The sequence below is a fragment of the Trichechus manatus genome, unplaced genomic scaffold, assembly GCF_000243295.1.
Source record: "Trichechus manatus latirostris isolate Lorelei unplaced genomic scaffold, TriManLat1.0 scaffold00002, whole genome shotgun sequence".
Classification (NCBI taxonomy): Eukaryota; Metazoa; Chordata; class Mammalia; order Sirenia; family Trichechidae; genus Trichechus; species Trichechus manatus.
In genome coordinates this window covers 17062209-17073358 of record NW_004443938.1, presented here as the reverse complement: position 1 = coordinate 17073358, position 11150 = coordinate 17062209, and the positions used below count along the sequence as shown (strand labels likewise).

Here is an 11150-nt window from a genome sequence, read left to right as displayed (position 1 = left end):
GTATGTTTGAGTACATTGTTGCGTCTGTTGTGCCAGTCCATCTCATTGAGGGTTTCCCTCACTTTTGCTGACCTTCTATTTTATCAACATGATGTCCTTATCTAGCGATTAGTCTTTCCTGATGACATGTTAAAAGTAAGCAAGTCAAAGTCTTACCATCCTCACTTCTAAAGAGCATTCTGGTTGTATTTCTTTTAGAGCATCTCAAAATTTCACTATTAGCACACTAGTCCAGGAGTTCATATCTACCTACCAGCATTTTGTCACCACCTCCTAACTATTCTTCTGAAAGCTATGTACCCTGCAATGTATCCCTTTTATTGATGCTAGGTTAACAATTTTTACATGCCCATTTCACTAGGTCATCTTTTGGCTCAAGAATTTGCAATGGTTCCCTGTTGCCTGCTGAATCAAATCTATCTTTCTGCACTGGGCACTTTAGACTCCAACTCACCTCTAAATGAGGAGGCCAGGCAGCCCAGGAGAAGAACCTGGGTTTCGAATTGGTAGACCTTGTTTTTAATCCCAGTTCTGCCACTTCCTCCTTATGAAGTCTTGAGAGAGTTACTTAAATTTCCTGAGCCCCAGTAAACTCACTTGTAAAAAGGGAATAATAAAATCTATCTTGCCTGGTTATTATGAAGATTCAACATAATGTCTAACATAGGAGGCTGGCATCCGGTAGCCCACTTATATATTCATTCCTTTGTTCCCATTTGTCTTCCATACTGGTCCTCCGCCCCTCCTACTCTCTGCCCTTCAAAATCCTAACTACCTTCCAAGGTCTACCTTGAGAAATCTTCTCCCTAAAGCCTTTCTCTATTCACTCCGACCTACAAGAAGAATGGTTCTTTGACTGGAGAAAACTATGTTTATCTAGTAGAAGATACTGGCCTCTTTGATCAAGGAAATCATGTAGATTTGGAAACAGATAAAAAAGGAAAAACATACCTTCCTAGGTAGGAAGGAAAGCTAGCCAGGGATAAATGTCACCAAGGCAGAATCCCCTCACATTCAGCTCAAAATATTTCCCTGACCCTGGGAATTTACAGAATTCCTGTGGATTCCACAATCTCAAAGTCACTTTTTTTTTTTTACCAATTGTTCTCTGAGTACATCACTTACATTGATCTTTTTGCTTATATCAGTCTATAAACTTTTCATAGAGAGGAGAAATATCTCTTACTTTTTTTAATCCTATCCAAACATCATTTAGCACAATTAGCATAGATTATTTTAAATCCTCAATAAATTGGTGGGAGAGTAGACGGATGGGAGGATGGATGGATGGATGGGTGGATGGAGGGATGGATGGATTGGTGGATGGATGGATGGATGGGTGGATGGAGGGATGGATGGATGGGTGGATGGATGGATGGATGGAAAATTCTTCATTTTGGGCTCACTTAAAAAGAGATTTTTAAGAATATATTATTCATAACTAGTATTAAACTGTGCTCTGTAGCTGAAAGACTGGATTTTTTAGGCAATTTCTCAAAGTTATATACCAGCATAATGTATGTGTTCTTTTGATGTATTTTGATAGTTCACATATGCTCCTCAATGATGTGAGAAACTACACCAGGACGATGACTAAATTTACGTATGCTCTCTGAAAGGAAACATTTAAGAGCTTCACTAATTTTAAATGGGTTACATAGCATACATTTGTTTTATGATCTGTCTTGGGTATAAATAAAATCCACAACGTATTTTCCAAGGAATTATCCAAGATTTTAATTAAGAATTCTTAGAAGAGAAAAATAAGATGATACAGCAAAAAGATGAAATCTAAAAATTTTAAAGTATAAGTGAGTTTTAACTAATAAGTAATAACATCTTAAGGACATTTCTTATCATTGTTTTATATATAAATTTCCTTTCCCAATAAATATTTATCATGAGGCAGATTGTTAACTGAAAATGAGAGATTATAAATTTTTCCTTCCATCTCTTCTCCAATAGAAGAGAACAATTTCTATCTTTTACCCTTTGGCTTTAGGCTGTATAGTCCATGCATTTGAAAGAACCATACTGGCCTTTTTCTAGTCTCTTATAGTAAACAAGGCCCTCAGGGTTTATGTAAAACATGTCAATGTGACTACAGATTGCACTGATTTTCAATACAGTATGTGATCCAATAATGTATGTAACCATAGATTTATGTTCCAAAAACCATGGATCTAATTTTAGGAAACTCTCTCAAACATGGCCCTTTCATGATTCACCATGACCAAAGGCAAAATATAATCCAAGACTTTGTGCTTCCTTCACCAGCGAGAAGTTATTGATCCCAAACTTCGGTCTCCAGCTGTGCCTGGTATCCACATGAAATCCTAGAGTAGAAGGGATTGCCCTTCAGAAATCTCCCATCTCTCTTTCAACATCTCTGCTTCCTGCCTGGAAATCTCAATCAGTAGGCCCTTGCCTTCAGCTAGAGGCCATGGTTAGAAAAAATCTAATAATATAGTCCCTAGTAAGGTGGGAGCAACTGTGAGGTTCCTATTTGGGACCACGGAGCCTTTCTAGCAAATGTCAAATACCACCTTATCTTGTATCTTTTTTTCAGAACAGAGGTGGAAATTCCTTTACTAGAAACTTATTTTACGTCAAAACCTGTCCTTATTCACATTCCCAATTGTTCAAATTTCCCATGGGCCATCTAAATGCTGATGATTCCTAAATCTCATTTATTTATGAAATCAACAAATATTAATAGAGGGCCCATTATGTGTCAGACACTGAGCAAGATGCTGAAGACACACTTGTGGTTCTGCCCTATAGAAATCATCGTCAGTAATGGGAAGTGGCAAGTCTAACACATACACAGTAGGAGGATGAGCATGATGATAAGGAAAATATAGGTTGTTATGGGAGCAGACAGAGCGGGGCTGATTTAGGTCAGGGGACAAGGAAGTCCACCTGGAAGAGGTTACTTATGAGTAGGAATATGCTCGATGGAAGTGGGTGAGGGGGAAACTTCAGGGCAAAGGAGAGAGTTTTCTGAACAGAGAGACAGCATATGCAAAGGCTCAAAGGGAGTACAAGGTACGTGATGGTAACTGAGAATTTTTAAATATTCAGTAGTTTAAACTTGGGGTCGGGGAGCGGGGAAGAACGTTAGGTACAGCTCAGGAGAGTCTCCTGAGCTAGGAAATGAATATGAACTTTATTTTAAGGGCAAGGGAAACCCAAGATTTTAAACAGCCTGGATTTGTATACCTGTTACAACGGGAATATAGTTTTGTCAGGCTTAGCATGGACTCTGTGGGCTGTAGCCACTTGGAACGTTGAGTTGCATTCCAGGCACATAAAGTGAAGTATGGAGAGTGGCCAGTGGGTCTGGACTTGACCTTTCTCAGGAAGTCTAGGTAGTACTGTTTGATGCAGCAAAGTCTCATGAATAAAGGAAGTACACCATGCATCAACTACCAGGTAAGAAAAAAAATCCAGGAGAGAGGCGAGGGTGGTGTGGTCTCCTCTAGCAACGGTAGTGAGCAAGAGCGACAAGAAAGGGATCCAATGAGACCACTTGTAATTTCACAGAACTGCCCTAGAACTTCTACAGCTGTTCTCTCTGAACCCCTTTGAAGGCAGAAAGTAGGGTGACCTTAATCTTGTGGTTTATCCTCCTCCTCAGATGGAGTCAGGTCGGAGTGTTGCAACAAGCGTGGGCTTTGGAGTCTACAGGCCCCAGTGAAATCTGTTTTCTTGTACTTACTACTTGTGTCACTTGAGGCAATTTGCACAATCTTTCTGAGTTTGTTGGTGACAGTTATTACCTCAGAGGATCTTTGTGAGGAAAAATGAGAGCATATATGAAAGGTCATAGAATACCCCTTGGCATTTAAAAAAAAAAAAGCAACCAGTTGCCATTGAATCGATTGTGACTCATGGCAACCCCATGTGTGTAACAGTAGAATTGCACTCCATAGGGTATTCATAATCATGACCTTTCAGAAGCAGATCACCAGGCCATCCTCTCAGTTAGTATCTGTTTGTACCACTAAGGACTCCCCTTGGCATATAGTAGATACTCCATAAGAAGTAGCTCTTCCTATGATGTATCGGGGCCATTACCTCTCAGCATCAGGCCATATACAAAGTGTAAACGACAGGGCTTGTCCTCCAGCCAGACTGAGGAAAAAGGAAGGAAGAATCAGAAGCTCTCTGATTCTCTGATCATTAGGCAGAGGTGCCTCGGGAGCAACTTTGTTGAACCTGAATTCTTGAAGTAGCAGAAAGTAAATAAAAGTTCCTATCTTAAGACTGTGCACTTGGCTCTTATTTCACAGTTGACATTCACAGAGATAGCAGGAATATGACTGCTAATTAAGTATTTACTGAGTAGCCTTTATTTTCCTACAACAAAAATGTAATTAAGATGTCTGTGTGTGTGCATACGAGAGCGTGTGATAGAGAGACAGAGACAGACAGAGAGAGAGTGAGAGTTCCCGTATAATGCCAAGCCATCAGATTAGGTGGTTGGATGGGTCCTTCTGCAGCATACTGTTCCATTAATTCTGGAATTCCCTGGGCAGATAACAGAAAGCTCATTCTCCATTCCACGTTGTTTATATGACTGTGTGCAAGTCCATGATTCGCACTCTGAGTACTGCTTGATCCATTTGCGTGGAAGTCCGTCAGGACAGGGCGCTCGAGTGTGTCTGGCCTTCTCTCCTTTCATCTCTCTAGTCTAGTCTCAGTCAACACTGCTGCTCTTTGTGGAAACATGATGTTCCAGAACCTAAAATAGGCAGTGCATCGCTTCCTCTACGAGAAGCATAAGCCAAATGAGCCTGGGGACCCAAACGAGCCAAATCTATAAGCACAAGTGGTTCAGAGGGACTTTCTTTAAATTCTAGGAAGACAGAGGCAGCAGCCAGAACATATTTGCCAAATAACTTGATGGAAGGAAAGGACAAATGCCCTGCTTGTATCTGAGCTTTACTGCTCCCCACAACTGCCCCACGCTCCGTCAGTACCCAGTCCTTCCGACAGCCTCTGGAAATTCCCCAAAAACTATTAAAAGATAAACCAGTAAGTCCCCTTCTTTCATAAGAGATGCAGACAAGTACCACTTGTCATAGCTATCCAAGAGCAAGAGCTTAAAATAGTCTGAAACAAGAGGGAGAAATTTCCATTAACCCTCATTCCTCATAAGAAGGAGACTGCATCTGTTTATGAAAAATCCCTTAGAACAGAAGGTGAGATCCCTCCACAGGGTGCCTGGATTTGGGTGCAACAGTTCAGAGCTGGGCAAGATGATGAATATATCCAGGTGGGGGGAGGAAAAGAGAGAAAAAGGAGAGTGGTCCTTGAGATAGCAGAAGACTGTGCACTGTGCAAGGTGGCTCTTTCTTGTGAACCCTCCAAATCTTTGACAGAGTTGTTAGAACTCACCAAGTGCTTGAAGAGAAGTGCATTTTTATGGAAATTCATGAGGTGCTTTGTACTGGAGTGAAAGCAAAAGCAATACGCTTGCCAACAGAGCGGGAGCAGAAAGAAGCACAGGAAGTGTGCTTATTGGAGGGCACTGGAATTGGAGCTGGGACCAGTTTAACCAAATCCTTAAAGGACAGATGCCTAATGGAATCTAGATAACACAATTGTTGATTAGTGGCCTGAGAATATCAATGTTATTAGCTAGAGATTTTGCCTACAAACAATATGCAGCACTTATTTTACATGTATATAGAAAATGTATAAAGTTACAGGCTCTACAGCTCTGTTGCTTGGGTGATGGATACGCACAAAGCCATTTTAAAAGAATGGTATCACATAAAAAGAGTTTTTCTGGCTTCTGGGCAATTCCTAAGTCATTTTCCCTAATTGATTAAAGGACGTCAGTTGCTGATCTTCACTTATACTGCAAAGAGAAACTCAAGCTCTTCTAAGATCAGCAATTGACTACTCTGGGGCTAGTGGGGAGAGTTCCTATGTGGAAAAGTCTCTTCTCATCAATAATCAATAACGTAGTTTTCAAAATATTTCAAGTCGTGAAAAGATCAGCCCACCCCAATAATAACTTTAATTCTAACCCCTTTCAGTGGACAACAAGTCTGTGCAGCAGACCTCACCAATGTACTAGCTATTAAAGGATAAACCAGGCAGGCATCTTTTCAAGTGTTACCAAAGCATCAGCAAGTAGTTCAATGCCGTCACTGAACAAGACAAGGAACAAGAGACCTCAGTCACCAGCGTAAAGAAGGTACACAGGTTAGCGATTCTAAAACCAACCTAATAAAGAAGGTCAGAGGTAAAGGAGGGGAAGAAGAAGAACTTACAGTAAAAGAGGAGAAATGGAAATTGCTTCTCTGAACGGAATCCATTTACACCCTTACTAAGTTGTAAAGCTGAGTCCGTTTTCAGGTAAAGGCTAAACACTGTGAGGTTCCCCATTAAACGTTGTCCACATAAATCCTGAAACTATTAGAATCTCCCATGGAATAGTAACATTAATAGAACCTAAAGGCCTCCTTTAGCAAGGATATAAATTTAGACACTCACTCCCCCTCCCCAACCAAAGATTGTTCAAGCAGGATGGTTTTCACCTGCGTAAAAATATAATAGAATAACCTACATAGCTATTGGACCAGAAATGGCTTTAATAGTTTATTTACTTATCTACTCTGTTGCAAATACCGGAAATCAAAATTAACTTTCCATAGGGACCATCCGGAAACCCTAGTGGCATAGTGGTTAAGTGCTATGGCTGCTAACCAAAAGGTTGGCAGTTTGAATCCACCAGGCGCTTGGAAACTCTGGGGCAGTTCTACTCTGTCCTGCAGGTCACTATGAGTTGGAATTGACTCGACCACAACTGGTTTGGTTTAATGGGTTTTAGGGACCATCCGATCCCTGATCTTCACCCCACCCTTTGTTAAAGAGGCTGAGAGCAGGAGGAAGAAGGAGGACTCACCATTTGATTGCTGTACCAGTACAGGGACGACTCCTTCAGCACCACCCAGAACTTTTTCCATTTGTTGCTGAGGAAAGTTCCCTTTTCCTTTTTCTTATACAGCCATCCTTGGCAGTCAGCATGTCCCAGATCTTTACATGATACCCTCCTCCGACTCATAGTGAAAAAGCCTGCAGCAATTACGTGAAGACATAGGTAAGGTATTACTCTCAGTGATGTGAGGGCATAAAAGGTACCAATTAATTGTTTACCTCCAGGTAGATTTTTCACATAGGCGATGTGTGCAGAGTAAATGCAAAAAGAAAGTCCTTTATCTGGTTGATTTTTAAACATTGTTCTGGAGCTTAGAAAGTATGAGATGTGGCAAAGAAATGGTGCCAGTGTTATTCTAAGGATATTATTCAACAAGCATAAGTTGAGAAGATTAAAATCGTTCTCGCTGGCAGGCACAGCACTGCACTACAGCTCCTTGAAACAATAATAGCTGCAGTTATGCAATAGATGTTGAAGGGTTAATGCCCACCTACAAACACAGCTACTTCCCGACTGGGTGCCAGTATTTCTAAGGCTTACTAACATACCATGAGGGATTAATCCAAGTGAACAGCATGTTGTCATTTCTTAAAATCAGTCCCAAAAAAATAACCAAAAATTAACCTGCCATCCACCCTCGGATATTAGCATTAGGGCAGACAAAAATCTGATCCCAAAGAAGACATCCAAGAGCAAAACCACACACATACACACACACACACACACACACACACTCACACACTCCGAAAGAGGATAAAGAAACAAAAGAGATCTAATTACCTTGAGTTTTCTTCCTCTGCTTCTGACGCAAGGGGACCTGCTGAGGATGCAGGAAGGAAAGAAAAGAGGAAATTTCTGATTGTGTTTGAACATTTGTAAAGAGAGAAGGAGGGAGGAGGTGCCAGTGTTTCTGAGCAGGATGGAATCTAAAAAAAACTCTCCAAGCAGAGCTAAAGGGGAGCTACTAGCTGAGGCACAAAATGTGCTAATTAGAATCAATATACATGGAGCTGCACCTGAAAAAAAATGTACCAGAGCGTTTTCACCAATGTTTCCTGTTTCCACCCACGGCACCTCCTCTGCTACTAGTTCAGTTCTGCTAGGACAGTGTTCACTGAAGTTTAAAAAATAATAAAATACTTCTCCTTTGATAATTTTTGTGAGAGAAGGAAAGATATATCTTGCTTCTTCCCTCCTCATTTCTAAATAACAGGTATTATTTAAATAAACCTGGAAAAGATGTGTTACGATCTCAAAATATTACAGGTTTACATCAGACTAAGTTCACGTAGCTGGGAGCAGATAGGGTTAGACGTGAACCACATCAAATACTATCCCAGAGAACGAAATTTCTCAACCTCTTATGGTGAGATATAAGTCGCTATCAACCCTCCCTACAAGGCAATTCTTTTTATGGCCAAATTTTCATTTCTTATTCTGTCTTTAAGTATCTCAATATTTCTTACACATTCTATAGAAGATAAATTACCAACTTCTGTGGTATACTCAGGGCTTCGAACCTGTTTGTTCTGGTTCGTACCCCAGCTAAGATTTTGCATTTCTAACGAGTTCCCAGGCAATGCTAAGGCTGCTGGTTAGGGACCAGTTCTGAGGACCCCTAGTAGAGCAGTGGTTCTTAACATTTATTATATATAAAATTCACCTGGGAATCTTGTTAAACTGTAGATTCTGATTCAGTATATCTCGGGTGGAAATGCAAATTCTCAGCAGTGGTTCAAACCAGAACGAACCAGTTTGAAGCCCTGGTTATACTAAAAGCAGCCCTGGTAGCACAGTGGTTAAAGCCTTGCCTGCTAACTGAAAAGTCAGCGGTTTGAACCCACCAGCTGCTCCACGGGAGAAAGATGTGGCAGTCTGCCTTCCTAAAGATTACAGTCTCAGAATCGATTTGATGGCAATGGGTCTGGGTTTTTTTTTTGTTTTTGTATGTTATACTATCTCTTCAAACATTCAGCTCAGACATAAGATAATATATCTGAAATACATTATATATTTTTCGAAATATATTTTAAACAATTCATGTAAAATCAGAGTATCAGTTAAAAATAAAAAAAGCTTTCAAATGAACGTTTTTCTCTCTCCCTGTGTGTGCGTGTGTGCGTATAGAAAGAGACGTTTTAGCTTAACGAAGCTTCTCTTGTCTACTATAGTATCTAAACTAAATGTACTCAGTTTTAAATGACTTAACCTTTTATGTTCAGTAGAGAATTTGGAAAAAAAAATGTATATACGTGAAACTCAGTTACTGTCAAATTGATTCTGACTAATGCCGACCCCATGGGTTACAGAGGAGAACCGCTCCATAGGGTTTTCTTGGCTGTAATCTTTATGGAAGCAGATCGCCAAGCCTTTCTTTCAGGGTGCCACTAGGTGGGTTCGAACCACCAATCTTTAGGTTAGCAGTCAAGTGCAAACCGTTTGTGCCAGCCAGTGACCTCCCATATAACTGAAAGCAGTTCTAGAAGTTGGTATAAAATCTTATTACTACATTTTATAATGTTAGTCTAGATGCACCTAGCTAATATTTTCCATATCTAACTATTGATCTGGAAGCTATTGAATGTGGTTACACTATATGCTAGAAGAGGGAAGAGGCTATAATGGAAATAGGATGAGATTTTGAGATCAGAAGTGTGGAACCAACTCATGGTCTCATACTTAGTAGCTGTGTTACCCAGAGAAAATCTCTTTACCTCTCTGAAACTGCTTCCTCATTTGTAAAATTAACATATTTATAATATTATCTATCCTGTAGGTCTCATAAAGATATAACAAGATTGTATGTGAAAATTCTTTGAAAATTAAAAAGATTATATACAAATGTAAGCTTATATGATTATATAAAATATTATATGTAATCAAACCTGTTCCAACTCATAGCGACCGTAAAGCACAGAGTAGAACTGCCCCATAGGATTTCCAAGGAGCGGCTGGTAGATTCAAACTGCCGACTTTTTGGTTAGCAGCCAAGCACTTAATCACTGCGCCACCAGGGCTCCAGTATATGTAGTAATATTACCATTATTGTAGTATATATAACCATATGTAATATGTTATAACATTATAGATATAATAAACACTTCGTAACTAAAAACAGAAATTCATATTTAAAGTGTAAGTATGGCTTGTGTTTCCTTCAGTATAATAATGAAGTTAAACTGCTTAAATTATATTTTGGGAGAAATATATATCCTGCAGAATCCTGCACTGACTTTTTTATTTTAGGAATGTTAAAATAAAATTTTAATCCCCAAATAAATTAATCATTCACGTGAGAAAATGACGTAACAAAGAAAATAACGGTCCTACAATTTAGGCAAAGACAGACATGTTATAATCACAGACTGTTACTAAAATTTAGGCATGTTATTCTCTTGCTAAGAGCCTAGACTCAGTTCCACTTCACAAAATACGTTTCACAATGACCTGCCTCTTGGTCAAAAATTTCCACCATTTCCTCAAATGCTCTCCAAGGGTGTTTTGTGATATGCCAAGTTATCTGAGATCCATAGAACCCAATTAGTAGCTATTAACAAAACATTTTAGCCCAAATATGTATCTCATGTGGGTAGTTAAAACTTAGCTGAGAGCCAGGACTAAAGGCAAAGAAGAGAGTAAGTGAGTTTAGATGGTGGGAAAGATTCGGGAAAATCAGGGATCTGGGAGCTCTCTGAAGCAGTTAAGATAAATCTAGAACCAAGAAAATAGAGAGAAAGGGGAGTTATAAATGAGTCATTCCTAGAGGACTTGGACCCCAGATGAACCAAGGGAAACTACATGAGCTCAAACAAAAGAGCAACTTTCAAAAAAGCGAGAGAGTGGAGAGTCACAGAGGACCGCTGTAGCATCAGTGAAGGAGGACGGGAGGCAGCCCCCATCTCTCTTGACTGGTACAAGTGAGTGTCCTCCACCCCATTCCCAGTAGATCGAGGACTCTCCAGCTCCATCATCACCTTAGGGCTGGTTCTAGGGAAAGCCCCAAATCAAAATGTGAGCTTGGTCTCAGTCTCACCCTCCACCAACCCCGAGCACTACAGTAGATTCTAGTACCAGGGCTGGGATGAAATGTGGGAGTCCTAGGCAGAGCAGAAGGGCAATATCTCAGAGTGAGCACCCAACTCCAAAAAACCCATTGCTGACCAGTCAAGTCCGACTTACAGTGACCTTATAGGAC

At 40.2% G+C, this 11150-nt stretch overlaps 2 protein-coding genes across 8 annotated transcripts in view; one reads left to right on the top strand and one right to left on the bottom strand.

The window, feature by feature from the left end:
* Positions 1 to 7063, top strand: part of OPRM1 (opioid receptor mu 1) — a 212696-nt gene extending 205633 nt beyond the window's left edge. The window contains exon 4 of the mRNA XM_023728938.1: positions 7025 to 7063. Coding sequence (XP_023584706.1) covers positions 7025 to 7063 — 39 coding nt within the window. The remainder of the gene's footprint in view (positions 1 to 7024) is intronic.
* IPCEF1 (interaction protein for cytohesin exchange factors 1) overlaps positions 1 to 11150 on the bottom strand; it is a 272082-nt gene that overhangs the window by 100725 nt on the left and 160207 nt on the right. For 4 of the 7 annotated variants that reach the window (XM_023728921.1, XM_023728926.1, XM_023728931.1 and 1 more), the window contains 2 exons: positions 7736 to 7775; positions 6923 to 7092 (listed from right to left, as the gene is read on the bottom strand). In XM_023728921.1, the coding sequence (XP_023584689.1) occupies positions 6923 to 7092; positions 7736 to 7775 (210 nt within the window). The remainder of the gene's footprint in view (positions 1 to 6922; positions 7093 to 7735; positions 7776 to 11150) is intronic. The other 3 variants (XM_023728923.1, XM_023728935.1, XM_023728936.1) reach the window with 1 other exon arrangement.